This window comes from Cervus canadensis, chromosome 4 (assembly GCF_019320065.1).
Source record: "Cervus canadensis isolate Bull #8, Minnesota chromosome 4, ASM1932006v1, whole genome shotgun sequence".
Lineage (NCBI taxonomy): Eukaryota > Metazoa > Chordata > Mammalia > Artiodactyla > Cervidae > Cervus > Cervus canadensis.
Genome location: NC_057389.1, coordinates 44,064,451 through 44,089,137, shown reverse-complemented (window position 1 = coordinate 44,089,137; position 24,687 = coordinate 44,064,451). Strand labels below are relative to the sequence as shown.

General features: G+C 44.1%; 1 protein-coding gene across 4 annotated transcripts in view; it reads left to right on the top strand.

The window, feature by feature from the left end:
* GRIA1 (glutamate ionotropic receptor AMPA type subunit 1) overlaps window positions 1-24,687 on the top strand; it is a 336,275-nt gene that overhangs the window by 204,307 nt on the left and 107,281 nt on the right. For all 4 annotated transcript variants that reach the window (XM_043464901.1, XM_043464899.1, XM_043464900.1 and 1 more), the window contains exons 6-7: window positions 14,320-14,481; window positions 17,065-17,232. In XM_043464901.1, the coding sequence (XP_043320836.1) occupies window positions 14,320-14,481; window positions 17,065-17,232 (330 nt within the window). The remainder of the gene's footprint in view (window positions 1-14,319; window positions 14,482-17,064; window positions 17,233-24,687) is intronic.

The following is a 24,687-nucleotide window of genomic DNA, read 5'->3' as shown; positions in this document are numbered from 1 at the left end:
CCCTAACAGAAGCACATCCATCTGGTTCCTGTTCGAATAACACCCACTGAGAGGGAACCACCTACCCTGCTTGCTCCTAGCATTTGCTCCTCTAGCCTGGATGCCCCTCATCGTCGCATCCCCCCAGGGCCTTCTCACAGGGCACGGTTCTAACAGCCCACCAGACGAACATCAGACATGAACCGAGCATACCTCCCACCACACCAGGCTCACACCAGCAGCGCTAAGAAGCATTAAGAAGCATGTGGCTTCATTTTTATCCCGGAAACAACTTGGCTTTGTCTTCCAGCTAGAACATATCAGTAAAGTTTTAAAAGAATGCCAGAGAAAAATCACAAAATAAATACAAATTTTAAAAAAGAGGGACAAGTAAGGAAGTGAGGGCCGAACCTTCCAAGCTGTACACTACCCTAACCTACTGCCAAAACTGGCACTTAAGGGGTCTGTCCCTCCTGATGCTAAGCTGATGTGTACATGCGATTCCTCTGATTCACCACCCTCGGTCACTCTGACTTGGAATCTCCAAGCCTGTGTGTTTTCTGATTAGAGAGTTCTTCCTTGCACTCTTCACCCAACCAAAGCCTCCTATTCTTTCAGCTTCTGTGTTTCCATTGGGAAGCCTTCCCTGAGTTCCAGGGCCAGGTTTTGTCCTACTTATTTTTCTCTATAATTACATGGGCAATACTGGTCTTTCTCACTAAACTTTAACTAACAAAAACAAGGACCAAGTGTGTCTTATTCTCTGCTGTATCCCTTTGTCCCATATGTGCTTGGCGATATTAGATACAGATGAATGAATGAATGAATGAACTAGAATATTCCTTTACCCATCCTGCTAGGTTTCAATTTTAATGCTATGTTTGAATTTTCATTCCTTTTACACCAAGCATTCAGAGGGTGCCTACTCTTGGGGAGCCCCTGAGGATGTTTAAGCTGGTGTTTTATTTAAAAAGTAGGTTGATCCTTCGTGGACAGAAAGGTTTTGATCATATGAAAGGGAGACATTGTTGGTTTCAAGTCTGCCAGGAACTCCAGGCATAAGCCCCTTCATGGGCCTAGACAGCATATTAAAAAGCACAGACATCACTTTGTCAACAAAGTTCCATACAGTCAAGCTATGGTTTATCCAGTAGTCAGGTACAGATGTGAGAGTTGGACTACAAAAGGCTGAGCACTGAAGAATTGATGCTTTTGAACTGTAGTGTTGGAGAAGACTCTTGAAAGTCCCTTGGACTGCAAAGAGATCAAACCAGTCGATCCTAAAGGAAATCAACCCTGAATATTCATTGGAAGGACTGTTGCTTGAAGTTGAAGTTCCAATACTTTGGTCACTCAATGAGAAGAGCCGACTTACTGGAAAAGACCCTGATGCTGGGAAAGATTGAGGGCAAAAATAGAAGTGGGTGGCAGAGGATGAGATGGTCAGATAGCATCACTGACATGATGGGCATAAATTTGAACAAACTCTAGAAAACAGTGGAGGACAGAGGAACCTGGCATGCTGCAGTCGATGGGGTTCCAAAGAGTCAGACACGACTTAGAGACTGGACAACAGCAACAAGTAGGCATAGGCATACTCCTTAGGCTGGATTTTCAATTGGTCTTTGGCTCCTGCTCTGAGGTGGCCATGGCCAGGTGGCACCTCTGACTCCAGACAGAACAAAGTTAACATTAAGGGAGATTCTGGAAGACCAACCAATACCAGGCCAGATACTGTACTTCTTTAATCATGCATTGACAGCCTAGTCTAGGGGCCCCCTGACTTTCTGCCACAAAGTGTCAACATTTTATCCTAAACCCCCAGACTGTGAGATCCCAACCACCTTTAAAAATAATTTTAAACACAAGTGGACTTGTGTTTGGGGGATATGTCTGATTGTGTGTTTGAAGGTATCTAAGCATATAAGCTTCAGCAATACGTGAACCGTGAACTTCCAGATGTTCAAGCTGGTTTTAGGAAAGACAAAGGAACCAGAGATCAAACTGCCAACATCCGCTGGGTCATCAAAAAAGCAATAGAGTTCCAGAAAAACATCTATTTCTGCTTTATTGACTATGCCAAAGCCTTTGACTGTGTAGATCACAATAAACTGTGAAAAATTCTGAAAGAGATAGGAATACCAGACCACCTGACCTGCTCTTGAGAAACCTGTATGCAGGTCAGGAAGCAACAGTTAGAACTGGACATGGAACAACAGACTGGTTCCAAATAGGAAAAGGAGTACGTCAAGGCTGTATATTGTCACCCTGCTTATTTAACTTATATGCAGAGTACATCATGAGAAACGTTGGGCTGGAAGAAGCACAAGCTGGACTCAAGATTGCCGGGAGAAATATCAATAATCTCAGATATGCAGATGACACCACCCTTATGGCAGAAAGTGAAGAGGAACTAAAAAGCCTCTTGATGAAAGTGAAAGAGGAGAGTGAAAAAGTTGGCTTAAAGCTCAACATTCAGAAAACTAAGATCATGGCATCTGGTCCCATAACTTCATGGGAAATAGATGGGGAAACAGTGGAAACAGTATCAGACTTTAATTTTTTGGGCTCCAAAATCACTGCAGATGGTAATTGCAGCCATGAAATTAAAAGACGCTTACTCCTTGGAAGCAAAGTTATGACCAACCTAGACGGCATATTAAAAAGCAGAGACACTACTTTGCCAACAAAGGTCTGCCTAGTCAAGGCTATGGTTTTTCCAGTGATCATGTATGGATGTGAGAGTTGGATGGTGAAGAAAGCTAAGTGCCGAAGAATTGATGCTTTTGAACTGTGGTGTTGGAAAAGACTCTTGAGAGTCCCTGCAAGGAGATCCAACCAGTCCATCCTAAAGGAGATCAGTCCTGGGTGTTCATTGGAAGGACTGATGCTGAAGCTGAAACTCCAAGACTTTGGCCACCTGATGTGAAGAACTGACTCATTGGGAAAGACCCTGATACTGGTAGGGATTGGGGACAGGAGGAGAAGGGGGCGACAGAGGATGAGATGGCTGGATGGCATCACTGACTCAATGGACATGGGTTTGAGTAAACTCTGGGAGTTGGTGATGGACAGGGAGGCCTGGCGTGCTGCGATTCATGGGGTCACAGAGAGTCAGACATGACTGAGCGACTGAACTGAACTGAACTGAAGTATATAGGTGCCAGCCCTTCTTTCAAATGTACTTGGATAAGAGTTAACACTAGAGACTTTTTTCTTTTTTCCAATTCAAATAATGTTTTAGCTGTTTTAAGCACAGCTGCAATGTCTTATTGACTTGGCGGGAACCAGCTAAGCCTGTGTTATGAGGGATTATATAGGGCGAGAACACATTCAAGTTCCAGTCAGTTAAAGTGGCTAAAATAGGAAAATCTGAACACTGTATGCAGAGACATGGTTATTTGAGGACAGAACAAAGTCCTCATCTCAGGAATATTCCATGAACTCACGTATCTCCATATTCATGTGCACACACCTGTGTGATCACAGAATTGTAGATCAAAGCTGAAAAGCCCTTAAGGGAAAATCAACTGGCTCAGAAGTTTCCAAACTTTTTAGTTTAAAGCTCTATTTTCAAATGGAATCTTGAGGAGAACCCCGTATGTGAAACAGATGAAAAAGCAAAGCTGCTTTGATGGTAGAGGGAGAGTAGGAATCTAGAACCACATTCTTCTTCCTTCCCCCTAATTCAACTTTGTAGACTCTAAAATGCCTACAGCCTGGGACAACAGTTGGAAAGATCACTCACTGATCCAGCCAAGGGCCTCACTGTGCAGATCAACAATCTAGTGCCTGGATCAATATTACCCAAAAAAAAGTCAATAACAAAACTCTTTGGTCCACAAGAAAGTTAAGAGGGTGAGAGATGATGGATGGAAACTTACAAGAAAACCATGAGAAGGATAAGTGAAGACATGATTGTTTATTGCTTCACTCCTTGGTGTGAATGAATTAAGCCATTAGCCTGCTCCAGGTACTGTGCTGTGGATACTGGGAGAGACCCTGAGAGAGAGAGAAATAAAGAGCTTGGAGGTTCACATCCCAAGAAACAGCACACATTAAAATTTTAAGAGACGTGGATGAACCTAGGGATTGTCATACAGAGTGAAGTAAGTTAGAAAAGGGGAAAAACAAGTATCATATATTAATGTGTATATGTGGAAGCTGGAAAAATGGTATACATGATCTTATTTGAAAAGCAGAAATAAAGACACATGTAGAGAACAGAGGTATGGATACTGGGTGGGGGTTGGGGGAAGGAATGGATTGGGAGATTGGGATTGGCATATATACACCACTATGTATAAAATAGATAACCAATGAGAACCTACTGCATAGTACAGGCAATTCTACTCAGTGCTCCGTGGTGACCTAAATGGGAAGGAAACCCAAAAAAAGGGGAATACATGTATATGGATGGCTGATTCACTTTGCCATACAGTAGAAACCGACAGGACGTTGTAAAGCAACTATAATCCAGTTTTAAAAGAGTTGAAGACTAACACCCAGGTCGCCTAGAAAACTGCTAATTCCTTCTTCTTAGTAGTATAGAGATGCAAGCCATTCCAAGGGCTTAGTTCATTGCAGGACAGGAGACAAATGAATCAGACTGACTAGTGATGAGGAGGCAGAATGAACAGTGGTTAGAAAGAGAGCACAGGGTCTTGTCACTTGCTGTGACTGTGGTCTCTGCCCCTCACTAGCTATGTTATATTGGGCAGAAACTACTGCATTCATTTAAGACTCGGTTTTCTAATCTGCAATGTGGAAATGATAAAAGTACCTGCTTCACAGGATTATTCCAAGGATTATATGAGATCATGCAAATCAAGTTCTCAGCATAGTGCCTACTATGCAGTTCAGGTCTAATACATGTTAGGCGCTGTGATTGTCATCATTATTATTTTAGCCCAATTCTGACTCCCATGACTTCTGTCCATTGGTTGGTTCTGGCCTACCTTAAAGAACAAATATTGCCCCCCACCCCGCCCCCCGTAAAGCCCTTCTGGGATTGGAATACATCCTTCACTTCCCCTCTTAGTCTTTCATTATTTTCAGGTTGAACATCCCCACTTTTTTCAAGCATTTCTAACGTAACGAGACTTTTCGAACTGTACTTTCCTATAACTATCCTCTCTATGGAGCTGTCACCTAAGAATTTACCTGACAATCTGGGGAAACTTGCCATGTTCAACTTGTGCCGTTCAGACTATAAAGTGCAAGTTCTTCAATTTGTTCTAATCTTACCTCTTCTAGATCTCAGGTGGATGAGATGGAGGGAGTTTTCTTTCCCACCTCCAGGGCTTGTTAAGAATCCTTCTCTTTGGCCCCTTTCTCTTAACAATGCTGGCTGTTCCCTCTTCCATCTAATGGGAGTGGTATCAGCCCAAGCAGGATGATGACGGCTGAGCAGCTTGTGTGTGACCCCCTGAAAGAACCCCAGAGAGAAAGGAAATCTGGCTTTGAAGATAAAAGCTTTTTATCTTTTGAAAGCTGCATTCCTATACACCTGCCTCCTGTGGGCTCAGGTGTCTTGCCTGACCCAGTGCCTGGTTTTAGGGGTTTTTTTACTTTGTATTTTGTATTGGGGTATAGCCAATTAACAATGTGTGACAGTTTCAGGTGAAGAGCAAAGGATTCAGCCATACATGCACATGTATCCATTCTCTCCCAAACTCCCCTCCCTTCCAGACTGCCATGTAACATTGAGCAGAGTTCCATGTGCCATATAGTAGTTCCTTGTTGGTTATCCATTTTAAATATAGCAGTGTGGACATGTCCATCCCAAACCCCCAGTGCCTGGTTTTTAAGTAGTTGTAACACCTAACCTCTTTGGACTGCATCATAGTGATGATGGTAAATATGATGATGATAATAATAACTAAGATTTATTAAATGCTTACTTTGTGCCAGACACAGCTCTAAATATTTATACACACTTTTTAAAAAAAATCTTGTACCAATTCTATGCTGTAGGTGCTATTCTATCTGCATTTTGAAAACCAGAGAGCTAAGCCTCAGAGAGCTTAAATAATCAGTAAGCACACATCCTCAAGATGTTTTGTTTCCAGGCACACATGATAATTAAAAGTCATAATGATAGCCCAGAGCCTCCTCACAATCCTCAAAGCATTTTCTAAATCTTTTCAGCAACGTGAAAGTACATCTAATATAGTTATGGTGTTAAACATCTCTTTTGGATATCATAATTATTTGGCATGCCTTTTTGTGCTAATCCTTTGAAAATGATCATTGAGATATGATAGATGGGATGACTACCTTAACTGGTTTAATTAAGTGAGCACGTCCTCCCCTCCCCCAGTCACGCTGTTCTAACCACGGGTCAGCAGTGCATGGCCTCCTACAGTGAGAGCTTAGGGAATACAGATCCCAACCCCAGCTCACACTCTAACCAGCCTACAACCTTGAGGCCAATAGTCTCCTCTCTGGACAACAAGGGGTTTGATCTGATCTCTAACATCTTTCCTCCTGGCATCAGTAAACCTAAACTGTGGCCCCTGGGTCAAATTCAACCATTGGGAGTGGAGGGGACACAACCATGCTATTTCATTTTCTATTATCTAGGCCTGCTCTCCTGCTCTAATAGCTGCATTGAATAGTTATGACAGAAACAACATGACCTGTAAACCTAAAAAATTCACAATATGACCACTTATCCAGAAAAAAAAAAATTGCTGACTCCTGGTATGGATATGGAGTAGGTGGGTACTAAAAAACTTCATATAAATCAGAGGCTTGAGAAACATCTAACCAATCTGTAACCCCTCTTTGGCAGAGTGAGACCTCTGTTCTAGGCTACTAACTGTCAGCCACGCTGTCTGAGCTTCTTTGTCCCTCTTAATCTGGGGCAATCTGGAAATCCCTTCCTAAAGTTATGTTCCCGTGTTCCACGGCTGGCAAAGCAGTGTACACAGACGAAGAAGACAGATTTGATGGCTGGACCACAGCTGGAACCCTTGCTTCTGGGGGATCTCGGGGTTGGGGGGAGGGGGTGGGTTCCAGAGGTCTTTGAATCACAGCTCCGCACGTGTAAAACTGGGACAGATACTCACTCATTTATGCAAATGAGTACCTAGCACCTACTGTGCATGTTCACCCCTCAGGGCTGTTTGGGAGGATTAAATAGGATTATGTATATAAAGCATTTAATAGAATGCCTGGCTCAGGAAAAGAGCTTGGGGAATGTTTAATAAATCCAGCGGTGACTGCTGATGGATTATTTCATTTTTCAACTTTAAATGACAACAACTTCAGAATTCTCAAAGAGCTATATAAATGAAGTTATATGATGCACAAGAAATGACAGTTGCGCCATTGTTGTCATATCTGTCATCCTTAGGAACAATGTTTCTAAAACTATGTTTCAGTAGAATATTTAATGGCACCAGTGTTCTTTAATTCTAGGCCAAGAGACAACAAATTAAGCAGGGCTCCCTTAATAGACCATATCAACCCATGCAATGACTTCTCTTCCCTGTTCTGTCACTGACACTCCCTCTCCCACTTTCCAGGGACTTACAGGTGATTCTGAGCCAGTAAGGTACATCAAAATTATCTGGGGATCTATTTTTATTTTTCAATAGTACTAAAAAGAAAACATACTCACATGGTTATAAAAAAGAAAAAAATTATTATGGAAGGTTATAAAAAAAAAAAGCAAATACCTACTCTCTCTAGTCTCATACTTCTTAGAAAAAACTATTTTAAACATTTTCTGTGTTTGGTGATTCTAGTAGTTCCCTCTACACACTTCTATGTAATATGTCTATGTCTCTTTTTCTTGCTTTATCAACTTTCATTCCATGTGTGTCTCCTCAGTTAAAGATGAACCACTTCATACTATTTTCCACATCCTGTCCTCAATGTTCATTAGTCATGCTATTGTTTGGAATTCTTCTAATTAGTCCCTTTGTAATATGTTTTACCTTGATTTTTGATTGACCAGCATTGTTGCTATTTAGTTGCTAAATCACATCTGACTCTTCTGCAACCCCATGAACTGCAGCCCGCCAGACTCTTCTGTCTGTGGGATTTTCCAGGCAAGAATACTGGAGTGGGTAGAGATTCCTTTCCTACCATTTCCTTCTCCAGGGGATCTTCCCAATCCAGAGATCAAACCTGTGTCTCCTGCATCACTGGCAGATTCTTTACCACTGAGCCACATGACCAGCATCAGAGCTTTATAGAGATATCTGGTTTCCTCTCCAGAGTTCCTGCATGATAACCATTATGCAGAACCTCTCTTATGTATTGTGATGGGTCCCACAGATGAAGGACCTCTATCCTAAGAGCCTGTTCATTTGCACTTGAATGAAAATGACAGGCAGACCATTCTTCTGTCCCCCATTCATCAGTAGGACATGGGAGAGTGTGAAATGTCACAGAGGAACCGCAGAAGCAGACAGGGACACCATGATCTAACAGCTCCAGGAGCTCACTTATCACAGAGGCTTATCTTAGATGATAAACAGTCACTTTGTGAAGAACAGCATTGGGTGCAGTGCTGGAGAGACACTGAGAGGCATCTGGGTTTAGGAGACCTGAATTCTCATCCTGAATAACTTGAACAGAGCATTTTGTGGATTCATTTCATTTCATTCACTAGTCACAGCATACAGAGCAACAGACTCCACATTTGGGGGCATGTTATAAAACAGGCAAAATGACTCAAAGACAGTGCTTAAGATCAGACTTCATCATTTAATCTTTAATATAATACAATTAGCAATGTTGCATCCTTTTATAATATTATATAATTAATAGCACGGATAAAGCAAAATGTACTCATTACCAAATATTACCCCCTAAGGTTTTTTAAATAAAATGGCAAAGAAAATTAGAAAATGATTTAATTAAGCCATGTTTAATGAGCATGCTCGGGGGACTAGAGTGAGTGGGTTGAATTTCCCAGCTGACCGGTAGGCAAATATTTCACACCTTTATTTCCTCTTCTTAGTCAAGAACAGTTTTCTCTATTGGAATGGTCTGTTTTCTTGCATTATGGAGAGATCAAGTCCAGTAGCTATAAGAGACTGATTTAATCTTCATGAGTAAAGACATTGTGGAGATTCAACATCACCATTCAAGCATGAAATCTTCCATGAGTAGGAGGAGAGGATGTCTTCTACTAGGTGAATGCATGTTGATGCCAAGTTATTCCCTCATTTCGTGTCTTCCCTAATAGTGCAGATAAGAGCTTATTTTATATTCTTTGTCCCTTCTTTCTCAGGGGAGCTGAGAAGTTCAGGTAGAGGTCCCATCAGTTTGATTGGAAATAACTTCGGGTCTGGCTCCAGTCACCTTGCAGTCAGACATTCTGGTGATAGAGCTGAGTGGCATTTATGTTTGAATAAACTCTGCCATTTCCTTTGGCCCCCATTACATTGATGGGGGCAGTCAGTACAAAATGCCCGGGAGCTTGTTACAGATTTTCAAGCGATGGAGTTTGACTGCAGGAGATGGCTTTCATTTTATTCTCTCAATAGTTATTTTATGAATAAGATGTTCTTTTTAAAATCTCTAAAAATTATGGGAAATCTCTCCACTGTGCATTAGCCTTTAACCAGGGGTGGGGTGGCTGTACTCTTAGGTGGTAGAATGTCTTAGGATGCCTGTTGGGTATAAGAACCTAATTCCAATTTCATCTGCACTAAAAGCTTGCTAGAATCCTTGCACAATTCAGCAGACCCCTGTGAATATCTGTAAACTATAGCTGTAGGTAAAGTTAGTCACTAAATGCATTTCCAACATGAGCTTCCTTTGTCAAACAATTTAAATCATCCACTGGATTTATTGCCAGAGATCATACTTTCCCTGACAAATTAGCATTGTTGCTTGAGAAATGTCTTTGGCTTTTTTTTATTCATTCACCCAATAAAAATGTATTGAGAACCCACTTTGTGTCAGACATGGTGCTAGATGCTGGGTTCTAGGACACAACCATGAACAAAACAGAAAAATATCCCTACTCTCATGGAACTGACATTCCAACACAAGGAGAGAGGACAAGGAAACAAATGAGCAAACCAGATCATCTCAAATGGGTGATAAGTAGAGCACTGAGAAGGAACTGACTAGACTGCATGTTGGAAGTAACTTGATTGAGTTCTACTAGAACCAGGTCTTAAGACAGCAATTCAAATACAAGTAGCTTCTTTGGATGCTAATCTGAGAAATAACATCAGGGAATCAGGGATGTGAGGTAGGAATGTAAGAGTTTACAAATTGAAAAAGGCCCTGACACTGGGAAAGATTAAGGGCAGGAGGAGAAGGGGACAGCAGAGGGTGAGATGATTGGCTGGCATCACTGACTCAATGGACATGAGTTTGAGCAAACTTTGGGAGATGGTGAAGGACAGGGAAGCCTGGCGTGCTGCAGTCCATGGGGCTGCAAAGAGTCAGACACCACTGAGCAATTGAACAACAACAAGAAGGTAGGGATGGAAAAGCAGGCAGCTGAAAAAGGTGCATAATCAAGGCACTTATCTCTGGGGCTATGGAACTCCACCCCTAACAGAAGCTCTAGACTTGGCTGTAGAGTGTACCTCATGGTAACCCACCCAAGGGAGAGGGCTATGGATTCTACTAATTCCCCAAGAGCAGAGAGCTGCTCTGGGTGTATGAACTCCTCAATACATCTGGCTTACCTTACCTGTGGGTGAAGTAATAGGTAGCTGCAGTTAGTATAAAAAGTGGAATATCAGTGTCTATTGGGGAGATGTGGAAATGAGCAGAACACCAAGGGCATCCATCAAGGATGAGAACTGGGTCTTTAGATAAGGAGTCCCAGGTGGCTCAGATGGTGAAGAATCCACTTGCAGTGCAGGAGAACCAGTTTGACCCCTGGGTCAGGAAGATCCCCTGGAGAAGGGAATGGTAACCCACTCCAGTATTCTTGCCTGGACAGCTCCATGGACAGAGGAGCCTGGCAGACCCTAGTCCATGGGGTTGCAAAGAGTTGGATACAACTGAGCAACTAAGCACATTACAGGAGAAAGCTCTCTGAAGACACTGCATTTTAGCTGAGACCCAAGGATGGACATGAGCTGGCCAGGGAGAACTCACTTCCAGGCATAGAGAATAGCTGGGCAGAGGCTCAGAGTAGAGCTGAGCTTAGTTTGTTTATAAAATAGGAATAATAAAGAATCACTGAATTTTAGAGGCATAGGGTGGGGGGAAGGTCTTTGAGTCATGAAGTTATTGATGACCAGATCTTTTATTGTTTTAATTCTATTCTTTTTTTAAAAATTAATTAATTCATTTTAATTGAAGGCTAGTTGCTTTACAGTATTGTTGTGGTTTTTGCCATGAATGAGCCATGGGTGTACTTGTGTCCCACCATCCAAACACCCCTTCTCACCTCCCTCCCCACCCCATCCCTCTGGGTTGTCCCAGAGCACCAGCTTTGAGTGCCCTGCTTCATACATTGAACTTACACTAGTTGATGACCAGATCTTTTAGGTAAGGAAGCCAGATTGAGTCAGTGAGAAATCAAGAGACTAGGACAATGTTTTAGGGTCTCCAAGCAGAGCTGAGGCAGTGATGGGGGCTCAGAGCTGCCAGACCACAGTTCTTCCTAGCCTCAATCCACCAAACTACTTCCCGTGTTCATTCCCCCATTTCACCCCTTGGGATCTGGCAGTTTCCCTAAGCCACAGAGTTCAGAGAGCAATGACTTTGTGATCCCCGCCCAAATTCCTGAAGTGGGCACCAATTACACCTAAAGAGAAACCTAGATGATCACAAGGCTTTCTAGGATCCAACCCTGGGGTGCCCCCCACCCCCCAACTGCATTTCCCACCCTCTCTCTCTCTCTCATGCTGTGCTAGTCACACCAGTCTTCTTACTGTTTCTAGAATATGCTAAGGATCCTCCAGTCTCTAAGCCTTTGCTCAGAATGCTCTTCCCCAGATTCCCCCAGAGCTCATGCCACAGCTTCACATCAGTCAGGTCCCTGTGTCGACACCACCTCCTCAGGGCAGCTCATTTGGATCACGCTTCCCGGGGCCAGGCACTGCCCTCCTCTCCTCATCCTCTTTCCCCTCTTCATCTTCCTTCAGAGAACTCATAGCTACCTACCGCACAGTATCCTCTACTGGATTCTACCTTATACACTGCTGCATGCTTACTTTTTAAAAAGTGAAATATAATTGATGTATAATAAATACCACATTGCTGTTGTTCACTTGCAAAGGTGTGTCTAACTCTTTGTGACCCCATGGACTGCAGCATGCCAGGCTTCCCTGTCCTTCACTATCTCCCGGAGCTTGCTCAAACTTATGTCCATTGAGTCACTGATGCCATCCAACCATCTCATCCTCTGTCGTCCCCTTCTCCTCCTGTCCTCAATCTTTCCCAGCATCAGGGTCTTTTCCAATGAGTCAGTTCTTCGTATCAGGTGGCCAAAGTATTGGAGCTTCAGCTTCAGCATCAATCCTTCCAAAGAATAAAGACCGATTTCCTTTAGGATTGACTGGTTTGAGCTCCTTGCTGCCCAAGGCACTCTCAAGAGTCTTCTCCAGCACCACAATTTGAAAGCATCAATTCTTCATGATTCACAATGTTTAAAGGCTATATTTCATTTATAGTTATTATAAAACATTTGCCCTGTATTGTACAATATATCCTTTTAGCTTTTTATTTTATTTTTCTTTTAGCTTATTTTATACACAATAATTTGTTTATGGTCCATTCTTCTCACTAGAAAGTAAGCTTCATAAGAGAAGGAGCTTATTTTACTATTAGAATAATATACTGCATTAGGATAGCATTAGAATAGTACACTGGCTTTCAAAAAATGTTTGTTGAATTTATGACAAGAGAATAAGTAAGCATAGGCCTTCAGAAGGCCTCAGTTCCTGTCCCCTCTATGCCACTAAATCACTGAATGACTTTGTGCAAGCAATTCTCTAACTCAGTTTCTTTATCCAGCAAACAGATGTACAATTTCTACCTTTAGTTCAATTCAGTTCAGTTGCTCAGTCATGTCTGACTCTCTGCGACCCCATGAATCACAGCACACCAGGCCTCCCTGTCCATCACCAACTCCCAGAGTTTACTAAAACCCATGTCCATCGAGTTGGTGATGCCATCCAGCCATCTCATCCTCTGTCGTCCCCTTCTCCTCCTGCCACCAATCCCTCCCAGCATTAGGGTCTTTTACAATGAGTCAACTCTTCGCATGAGGTGGCCAAAGTACTGGAGTTTCAGCTTCAGCATCAGTCCTTCCAATGAACACCCAGGACTGATCTCCTTTAGGATGAACTGGTTGGATCTCCTTGTAGTCCAAGGGACTCTCAAGAGTCTTCTCCAACACCACAGTTCAAAAGCATCAATTTTTCAGTGCTCAGCTTTCTGTGAAGTCCAACTCTCACATCCATACATGACCACTGGAAAAACCATAGCCTTGACTAGACAGACCTTTGTTGGCAAAGTAATGTCTCTGCTTTTTAATACCTTATAAAGGCATTAAAGTGAAATGCAGTCATAGATTTGAAAGTACAGTACACTGTGGAATATATTATACAGATACAAGATTTCCTTTCTATCTTGAAGGCTTCCTGAGTTTGAATGAACTTTGCCAAATGGGGAGGAAAGTTTCATTCCCAATAAGAAATCCTTTGTGGATAGGAGAATTGATCGGGCCTCACTTGCAAGACCTTGCCTGCAGCACAGGAAAAAGCACCAGGCGGAGAGGGTTGAGGGGAGGAGGGGAGGCAGAATCAGCATCCAGCCTCTTCCAGACGTGCTGGGGACGTGCTGGGGACGTGCTGGGGACCTTGGGGCGCCCACAGAAGCTTGCCCCGGAGAGACTTCAGATGCCTCTCCAGTCAGAAAGGGCAGAGTGATGATGGTAAAGGACAAAGGTCCCTCCTCGTGTTTTTTAAACTATCACATATCTGTGTTGTTATAATAATCCCAGCCACTGTTTATTGATCACTCAGTCTTGCAACATGGACTTGACATGCATCATTGCACTACTTTTTCTCCCCAGCCTCCTAACCTCCATTATTCATACAGGAAACCATCAGGGAACTTGGTCCAAGGTAGAGTATGTAACTCATAGCTCTGAGCAGCAGAGCCTACCTTTCAGCCCAGGCACGGCTCGCTCCGGAGCAAGTGCTCTTAACCAATGAGCTAACTTCGCGCACCAAGTAAGTGATAACAGAGGTCAGAAGGAAGGGAACTGCAACTGCCTCTCCATTAAGTCAGTTTCACCTTAAGTCTGAACAGGGTAGAAAATGCTGTGATTCTGTAACATGGTTAAATTGATACATCCAGGCAGCATATTCTAACTTCTTTCCCTTCCTCACCACCCAGGGTTTCATGGACATTGACTTAAACAAATTCAAGGAGAGTGGAGCAAACGTAACAGGTTTCCAGTTGGTGAACTACACAGACACCATCCCGGCCAAGATCATGCAGCAATGGAAAAACAGTGATGCTCGGGACCACACCCGGGTGGACTGGAAGAGACCTAAGGTAAGAGACCTAAGGCAAGAAAGGCCCCTGCTGGTCCCTTCGCCTGCCCTAGATTCCTGGGTAGTATTCGCCGTAAGAAAAGGACAGACTTTCTAAGAGGAACAAGCTAAGGAAAGTAGATCCATAAAGACTGAGGGTATGAACATTCCAGAATGACAAAGGTTTTAACAAGATAGACATTTTGCTCCTTTTTCATATAAACAAAATTCAGAAGTCAGCAATCTGGGGCTTGCATAATGGTTTCACAATCACCAAACACTTAGAGACTTTTTCTATGTTCCTATTCTGCTATCCTCAGCATATAGCTGCTACCTGATAGCCCAAAATGGCTGCAGAAGCACCAACAGTTACCTCAGTATTCTACCCACCAGGAAGGGAAAAGGAAAATAGAAAGCAAAACTGTTTCCCTTAAGAACACTTTCCAGCAGTCACATACAGATCTTCCCCTCACCTGCTATTGGCCACATCTCAGGAACCTACCCCAGCTAGCTATAGCAGGAACTGGAAAATTGTGTCTCTACTCTGGGCAGGACCACCATGTTGCACAACTCCAGGGGGATGATATTAGCATTTATTTCTTCATGAATTGAGCCTCCTAGATTTGTGCAGTGGGCTGGTCCTTCTGGTCAGCTGCATATCTGGCTAAAAGTCAAGGAAATCTAACTAAGCAATAACCAGTACATTTCTGCCTCAGAAAGTCAACTCCCAAATATCATGCAGACTACCAGCCTCTCATTCCCAGCAAGGCAGCTTTAAACCCTGCGGCTAAAATCTATTTTGTTTTCTATTTGATAGTGGTTTAGAATAAAGATGGGCTTCCCTGATAGCTCAGTTGGTAAAGAATCTGCCTGCAATGCAGGAGACCCCAGTTTGATTCCTGGGTCAGGAAGATCCACTGGAGAAGGGATAGGCTACCCACTCCAGTATTCTTGGGCTTCCCTTGTGGCTGAACTGGTAAAGAGTCCTCCTGCAATGCAGGAGACCTGGGTTCGATCCCTGGGTTGGGAAGATCTCCTGGAGAAGGGAAGGGCTACCCACTCCAGTATTCTGGCCTAGAGAATTCCATGGACTGTATAGTCCATGGGGTCACAAAGAGTCAGACACAACTGAGTGACATTCACTTTCACTCCAGAATAAGAATAAAGGATAATTTCTCTTTCCCACATCAAATCTAACAGTTTGGGAGTGGCTATGGGGAACAATGTGTTGAGAAGGATTCTGAGGCTAAATCTGTTTATCCAGGGCCAACTGTGGATCCTTGCCAACTTTCTCACGCCCCTGGTCAGTTTCATTTTGTAAATGTCAGGCCACTGAACCAAGACACTGTCATCCCAGTTTTGCTCAAACTGATTCGGGAACTTAGAAATAAAGCACTTCAACATGAGCTTAAGCAAACAAAATCACAAATGTGATTTCAAGCAATGAGTAAACTACAGAACAGTTTCATTAATTAACATGTGACTATCCCACCCAATTTCCAAAAGATTGGAAATAATTATAAAGATAACCAAGTGTAATGTCTTTACTTTAAAAAGGAAGTGTTTGTGTGTCTGTGTGCATGCACACTCAGTGGCTAACTCATGTCCAGTTCTTTGCAACCCCATGGTCTATAGCCCATCAGGCTCCTTCTGACCATGGGATTTCCTAGACAAGAATACTTGAGTGGGCTGCCATTTCCTTCTCCAGTGGATCTTCCCAACCCAGGGATTGAACCCATGTCTCCTGCTTGGCAGGTAGATTGTTTACCACTGTGCCACCAGGAAAGCCCCAAAAGCAAAAGGAACAAAGTTAAAAGCTGGAAAAATACCTATACATTCATTCTACAAGACTGAACTGTGAACTTTAAGAGGTACCAGAGAACATGCTAGACATCAGAGACAAATTAATGAGAATAGATATGATTGCCAGTGCTGGGAAATGTTGTTCTGGATTCTTACCTTGCTTTTGTTTCAATATTTTAGTACCTTCTTAGATAAGATGGGGATAAAATTGAAGCTTAGCATGAAGAAGCACAAGAGGAAATTTTGTGGAATATAAACTTGCCACTTGAGTGAGCTGCATGCAGAAATAATTAAGAGCTTACCCGTCTCAGATTATTCTTTTTTTTTTTTTTTGTTTTGCTTTTACTGTCACCAGGGATGGTGAAGTAAACTGTTCTTGGCTCCCAGTTGGTGACAGAGAGAAAACCAAGTCGTTTTCATGGACTTTATCAGACAGATACAGATGTGTTGTATTTAATTTCAGTGTTTTGTATTCAATCTATGTCTTTTCCCCCCAAATGAACCAACATTTTAAAGTGGATTGGATAGAAAATTCTAGAATTCTCTTTGAGCCTCACAACCAGCAGTAATACTGAACTCACAGTTTAGGAGGGCAATATTGGCTAGGGAGGTGGAGCAGCAGCTCCCATCTGAGAAACAGGTGCTTCCTGCTTACAGCTGCTCCCCGGCCCCACCATACCCCCCATCCCTGGCTCACTGCAGGCACCCTCATCACCAGCAAGCTCCTTCCCAGATACAGCTCCCACCTGCCTCCCTGCCAGCTCTCTCTCTGACACCCAACTGTCTCTGTTCCTCCCACCAGTACACCTCTGCGCTCACCTACGATGGGGTGAAGGTGATGGCTGAGGCTTTCCAGAGCCTGCGGAGGCAGAGAATCGATATCTCCCGCCGGGGGAATGCTGGGGACTGCCTGGCTAACCCAGCCGTGCCCTGGGGCCAGGGCATCGACATCCAGAGAGCTCTGCAGCAGGTGAGGCTGGCAACGATGGTGGCCCCAGCCTATGGGAGCCTCGCAGGGGATGTCAGCATCAGTGTCAAGTGGGATGTAGCTATTGAAAAAAAAAAAAAGGTGGAGCACACCGGAAGTTTGGACCACCACTGCATTGTGTTTGTGGCTCTGACATATAAGAAAGGTCGCGTAGAAATTTGAAAAACAAAATTAAAAAACTTAATAGTATGGACTAGTCATCCTCACAGCACAAGAGCTCTATTTTCTGCTTAGGCTTTATGCTAAGAAGGGGAAGCCAGTGATGCTGTATTTGAAAGGGGACTTGAGATACACAAGGATAAAACTGAATCATTTTTGCAGGCTCTCAGAGACTCTGCTCTCTTGCCCTGATTTTCTAGATTTCTTCATTATCTTTGCTGTCTGGGCACATGTCAGGATGGGACCCTGAAAATGTTTCTCGACATTTATGATTCTATTTTCTTGCTTCTCAGCATTGCAATCATCAATTTTGTTTGCACTGAAGAACGGGCAAAGAACAGGGATAGAAAATGGTCAGGACCTTCCAATCAATTGACTCTGCAGAGGATTCTGAGGCTGAATCCAGACTCAACAGGGAGGAATAGAAACGCTCAGTGATATGTCTGTTGTGGAAGCAGGATTAGACAGATACACGTGAGCCGTGTGTTTAACATTCCTGGTTTAGAAAGTTCTGGGGACTTGCCCAGCTTTATCTTTCTCTGAACGCCTAGAAATCTCTAGAAGTTTCTAGAAGCACCTCAAGCACAGACTAGTTCTCCAAGTCCTGACACATACCACACTTTATGATGCCCCTGATGCCTCCTGAAAGAGACCGTATTTCCAAAGGGGATTGGGCACAGAGGGCAGGGCTCACTTCAGAGGAATGTCCAACGATCAGACACAGTGGTGAGCTGGCAACAGCAAGATGTTTAGGAGCAAATGACTCTCAGGACATGCTCTCTCCATCCAAGAGAGGAGAGGAGCATTTCTGAATGAGGGAGAAATGTAGAGCAAAACGTACAACTGTTCCCATTTGTTTTCCAACCACACATGCACAGCTCCAGCAATTTTTACAACCTGGAGAAACACACAAGACGGGAATATCATCAGTTGTTCTTTAGCTCGGAAAAAGCGCCTGCATTTGGAGGAGAACACAGACTTCTGTCCTTTGGAATGAAGCAAAGCAATTGCCCTGTGGCTAGATGCAAACGGGTCCACCCACAGCCCTTTCTGTCCCACCCCCCATCACTGTGCAGGGTGGCCCCGAATAGCTAGGCAGCAAGAGCCGACAACCCAGCAGCTTCAGAATGATTGCCAAAGGTGTGGTGCCTGCCTTCTGGCTTACTTAAAATGCTCTTCCAGGCTCCACAGTCGAGACAGCTTCTGTTTGCAATGTGAAGCTGGTTTCAGAAGGTCCCAGGGACTTGCCCTCAGCTTCCCAACCCTTCCAGCTCCCTTGCCTCTCTCATCTTAAGGATGTCCCTGGAAGGATACGCTGACATCACCATGACAGTGATGAAGCCTGGAGACAATGTGATTGGCAGAAAGGAATCTGACTCAGGAGACCTGGGGTCCAAGACCAGCTGGGCCCTTGAGTCTCTGGGTGACCTTGAAATACTCATTCAGATCTCCCACACCCTTCCCTTTCCTCACCCATGACAATGAGGCAGTCAGAGAGACCACTCTCAGTTCTCACAAACTCTAAGCATCTAATTAATGTTCCTTATGCTCTAACCCGTGTCTTTCTGATTGTAACATGCTCATTCTTCTGCTTCTGCCTTCAGTGGGGTTGAGAGAAGGCAACTGCTTTCATCAAAATAATAATGATCTCCTCTATACCAGGGGTCCCCAAACTCTAGGATCTAATGCCTGGTGGTCTGAGGTGGAGCTGATGTAATATTAATAACAATGGAAATAAGTACAAAATAAATGTAATGCATTTGAATCATGCTGAAACCATGGCAGGAGCCACTACCCTGGTCAGGGAAAAACTGTCTTCCACAAAACCAGTCCCTGGTGCCAGAAAAAAATGAGAACCAGTGCTCTATACCATCTTGAGTCAAGACATGTGTGGGCCAGTAAACTTGTTCCTGCGAGCCTACTGTATGCTCTGGCCTAGGGCCAAGCTCTGGGGACAATTAGAGAAGGCAAGGCCTGTCCTCAAGAAACTCTATTTAGTCTCTATTGTGGCTAGAGGTAGGGTGGGGAGAACTAGCCGCAGAAAGAAAAACAAAATATAATCAACATTCTGATCCAAAGATCAGAATCAAGTTCAAACTGAATCAAATCTTTGTCTATCACTTCAAATCACAAAAATGTATGGCAGAAAGAGACCTGAGAGATGATGACTCCCACTTTTCCTTACATTAGCGATGAAGCAGCTGACCCAGAGTGGGCAGTAACTCCCCCAGGATCACACAGCAGCTTAGCAGCAGGGAAGACCCCCAGCTGGGGCTCCTCCTCCTGTCCCTAGCCTGTCCTGTGACCCCAGGGACCTTTGTTTGTACGCACTGAGCCTCAGGGCCTCCCACACACAGTCGTGGCTACTGTCTAGCCATTTCACCCTCTAGACCCATCTCTTTAAATAGCCATGCCACTAGGGAGAATCTGTGTGCCCACAGATAAATCCCAATGCCAGTCAGTCCTTGGACCCTAACTTGGGATCTCAAGTCACTTCTACCCTGATCTCTGACCTTCAGGTCACAAGTGGGGAGGGACCTGAGGGTCAGCTTGTGGTCAAGCTGGGAAGTCTGTGAGTTAGACCAGGAGGAATAAGCACATTATTCTAAAACTTAGAGTCACACCAGCTATGACATGTCCAGGACTCACTATGCACAAGGTTCTGAACATATTTTACATGATTGATCTCACTGAATCCCCTATAATATAACCCTCTGCGGTAGCTGGTTTTATTAGCTGTGCTTTATAAATATAGACACTGAGCTACACAGATGTTCAAGAACGCCCCCAGATTATACAGCTAGTTCGTGGTAAAAGTGGGATCCCACCCCACATCTCCTTGCTATCTCACTGTACCCTTAACTGCTCTGCTCTGAAGCCTCAGTCCAGCAGATGAGAATGAGTTCTAGCCCAGCCGGCTACAGCACATGGCCTTGGGTAACATCCAAGGGCCCTGGCTCCCCCTCACCCCACCACAGTTTCCCCAGGGGCAGAGTGAAGATAACTCAGCCGCCTGCCTGCCCCCATCTCCTTACCCTGCCTGACATCCAAGGAGCCACTCAGAATATTAATGATCCCACAATCCTGGAACTCCTCAATGCTCCGGGAAACAGGAAGCATTAGGGTACCTATAAGTTGGGTTCTGGCTGGCAGAAAAGAGTGAATTCCCCAAGTCAGGCTCTTAGCATTTAGGAGGTCATCAGCCCTTTGAGGATATGACAGGACAAAAAAAGCTTTGTACCATTTCCCCAGAAAAATGCACACACGCACACATATATTTTCGCATGACCGTGAGTCAGGGAGACCCACAGACACTTCCAGAAGCCCAGCTAAGAAGTTGAAGAATTGAAGTTGAAGAATACCTGCCCTAAATAATGATCAGCCCTCTCAGCGTTTGTGTTTGCAGTTTGTCAGCCAATGATCACACACATCAAAGTGAAGATTAACAGGGCACTTCGCTAGATGAGGTCAGGGCAGGGAATAAGGGTGTAAGACACAGTCCTGCAACTCAAACTGAAGACGCAGTGTTGAAGGAAATATAAGCTCCTAAGAAATAGTAGCCATAAAGTTGTGGATTAGGAGCTAAATCACATACATAGCCAGGCTCTTGGTACTCTGGATGGTCAGAAAAGAATGCTACGACTGAGGACTGTGGACATTACCAGACTATCTGTAGGCATGTGACGGGGGATTTAAATAGGATGACCATATAATTTATCATCCAACCTGGGACGCTGAGGAATGAAAGGGAGAGCTATTACCAATTATCCCACAACAAGAGATGTAGACTGGATCGACCCCAAGCAAACTGAAATGGATGGTCATGCATGCCTTAAAGGAAGGATGACTTTGAACAAAGAGTGATTTGGGTTTTGGAGGGTCTGGGTGAGGATGTAAAGGACACCAGCAGGAGTCTACAGCGAGGGTACAAGCAGGACTTCAGGGCATTGTGCTTGGTTATTAGTATGTTAGGAGGACAAGAGCTGGGATCTCACCATGCCTCCACCAAGCACTATCAGGAGGATCCTGGATTAATTGCTCAACTTTTCTGGCATTAATTTCTTCATCTCTTGAATGAGTATAATCCTCATAACACTGCCTCCCTTTCTGACTTGTGACAAGGCTCAAAAAGAAATTTTTTAAAGGATAATAAATAAGTTTCTTTGAAGCTCAGGGCAACTGCCTGAGATAGCTAGAGCCAGGATTATTCTTCCCATTGATCAGGTGGGAAAGTGGAAGCTCAGAGGGGTCCTGAGACTTGCTTGCCCACTAGAATAACCAGCACGTGGTCCCCTGGGCCCTGGTCCACAGACTCTGGCTTCCCACACCCAGTGGGCATTCAGGAGGAGAAGCCAAGAGAACAGACCCACCTCAAGGCAGCCACAGAGAGGCTGTAGAAGCCCTAGGCCAGGGTATCTCCCTGGAGATGCAGGAATCAGTTGTCAAGGCTAATGGCTCAACTAGTAAAAATGCTAACAAGCACTCTCCAGGCACCAGCAGGAAAGAACAAGTATGCTTCAGCATCTCATGGATGGCAGACACTGAGCTGGCACCCAATACAAATGACAGGAAATTCAAAGTTAAATCCCCATCTTTCATGGAGGGAGTCAGCAGATGCCAGAGTAGTGATGGGAGGTCCAAGAGGCAGGAACTCAGGGATACTCCAGGTCTCCCATGGCCTGACTCCTGTCACCCCAGCATGGGGGTGGCATGGGGAATGGGGGCTCAGAGGCTCAGTACTGATGGACAGGATGGCAGTTTCCAGATGTGGCCAAAGCATAAGTTTCTGAGAAGCTTAATCCTCTAAGAGTCCAGACTGTCCTCATAAGTGGTTTGAGGCTAATCTAGTCTCTTGACCTCCCCCCTTGCTCTGCCATCATGGAAGGGTAGTTCTGGGACATTTTCTTTCCCACACTTTAATTTATCTCAGGGTGTGTAAGTCCTGGCTTCTACAACTAGACAGTAAAGAGCCCTCAGCTCGCCAGGCCTCTCCTGCCTTGCTGTGAATCCTGAACACAGGTGCCACGGCTCTGAGTCTCAACAATCCTTTCTGTAGAATCAGCAAAATAACCTCTGCTTTTGCCATTCATTGGGTTTCTGGGAACATCACATAAGCAGCATCTTGGGAAAACAGTGTGGCAATGTAAGAGGCCCTCAGGTCACAAAACTTTGCTGCTGATGATTTTTTTTTTGGAAACTGAGAAAGGCATGTATAAATCACAGCGACAAGACCCTCATTTCTGCTGAAAGAATCCCCTTCTGTGAGGCCACAACTTATCATGCCCACGTTAAATCTTATTGTCCATACTTCGTATCCACTGAACACAGTACATCAGTAGTAGGAATCATCATTATCTTCACCATCACCATCACTTAAATAACAGACACCATACACTGAACATTTATGTCCCAGACAACATGCTAAACACTTCAGTCCTTTGAAGAGGAAACTAAGAAACAGATAGGCCTAGTGACTTGTACAGAGGAATTAGAGCGTGGCCTGGGGAAGGCCCAGCTAGAACAGAGGGGCAGCTGAATGCACAGAGAACACAAGACTTCACACATTTCTGTGTCACCTCTCAGAGCCAAGGACAGTAGTGTGGTCCTCCATTTGAGAGGCCACTTGGTATATGAAGTGAAGAAACCAGAATATGTCAGAAGCTCTGGATTTCAGACCTGCCTCAGACACTTTTAAGTCCTAAGTCATGAGCAAATCACTTTGCCATCCAGAGTCTGGGTTTCTGCCATGAAAGTGAAGACTGGGACTTCCCTGGTGGTCCAGTGACTGGGACTCCACACTCCCAATGCAGGGGGCCCAGGTTTGATTCCTGGATGGGGAACTAGGCCCCACATGCTGCAACTAAGACCTGACACAGCCAAATAAATAATATAAATATTAAAAAAAAAAAAAAAGAAAGTGAAGATCCTAATCTCTCTCTAACTAAACTATCTCAGGGGTTCCTCTGAATGAAGATAAAGTAATATGTGCAAAATGCTTCATAAACACTTGGGAAATAGTGATAGTTTTAATAACACTATTAGTAACAATAAAAATAAGAGCTAGCCTTTGTTGAATACTTGCCATGGGGCAAGCATTGATCAAAAAATATCTAATTTCATCCTAAAACCAACCTTAAGACATAATTAACCCTAATGGGTCCCATTAAACAAATGAGGAAACTGAGTCATAGAGGCATTAGGCAATTTGCATATGAATTATGACATAATGATAATTAGTATGACACTTGACACTGGGGCCAAAAATAGACGCCTGTTTGAATCATTAATGACACATTTCTGTTTCTGCAAATCATCTGCACATCTGTCCCAGTCTATTTTTCCAAATGAGTCACTTGAGCTGGCACATAGCAATGAATGGGAAGCTAAAGATGGGCCAGAGAGGACCAAGGAGAGACGGTGAAGCTGCTGATGGATTAGAATTGCTCTCGTCTCATTCTTTGTAGCAGGATCGGTGCTTTGCTTTCCCTTTGAAAAGCAAAAGTAGCCTAGATTTTCCAGCATGAGAATTTCTCCAGATTTCATCTCAGAGAGTGAAGAATTTGTTGCATAATTTGTTCAGTGCTCTAGGCCTGTTGTGACCTCCCTACTGAGACTTCAAACCACGAGGTGATAAGAGGGTCAGCCTGAGAAGAGACACACTTTTCTTTCTTCCTTCCTTTCTTTCCTTCCTTCCTTCCCTCTCCCTCCCACACACCCCATCTCAAATACATACACACATCTCCGCTATTCTTATAACTTCCAAAGGCAAAGGGGTTGGTCATTCACTGTCAGAAAATGGTAAAACCCCAAGGCTTCCTTTAAAGCCTATTTGAAGAGGCGGGGAATAAATAATGCTGGGTTAGAGGGCAAGGTGGAGAAGGCAATGGCACCCCACTCCAGTACTCTTGCCTGGAAAATCCCATGGATGGAGGAGCCTGGTAGGCTGCAGTCCATGGGGTCGCAAAGACTGAGCGACTTCACTTTCACTTTTCACTCTCATGCATTGGAGAAAGAAATGGCAACCCACTCCAGTGTTCTTGCCTGGAATCCAGGGACGGGGGAGACTGGTGGGCTGGTGTCTATGGGGCAGGACAGAGTCGGACACGACTGAAGCGACTTAGCAGCAGCAGCAGAGGGCAAAGTTCATATTGGTTACAGGTACAGACTCATCTCACTGGCCTTAGGCCAGACAAATGTGAGGAAATGTGATAGATTATGGTTGAAGAATGTGATTTCTAGTACCTGAGCTGATGACACATAGCTAGACTCATCCCCAAT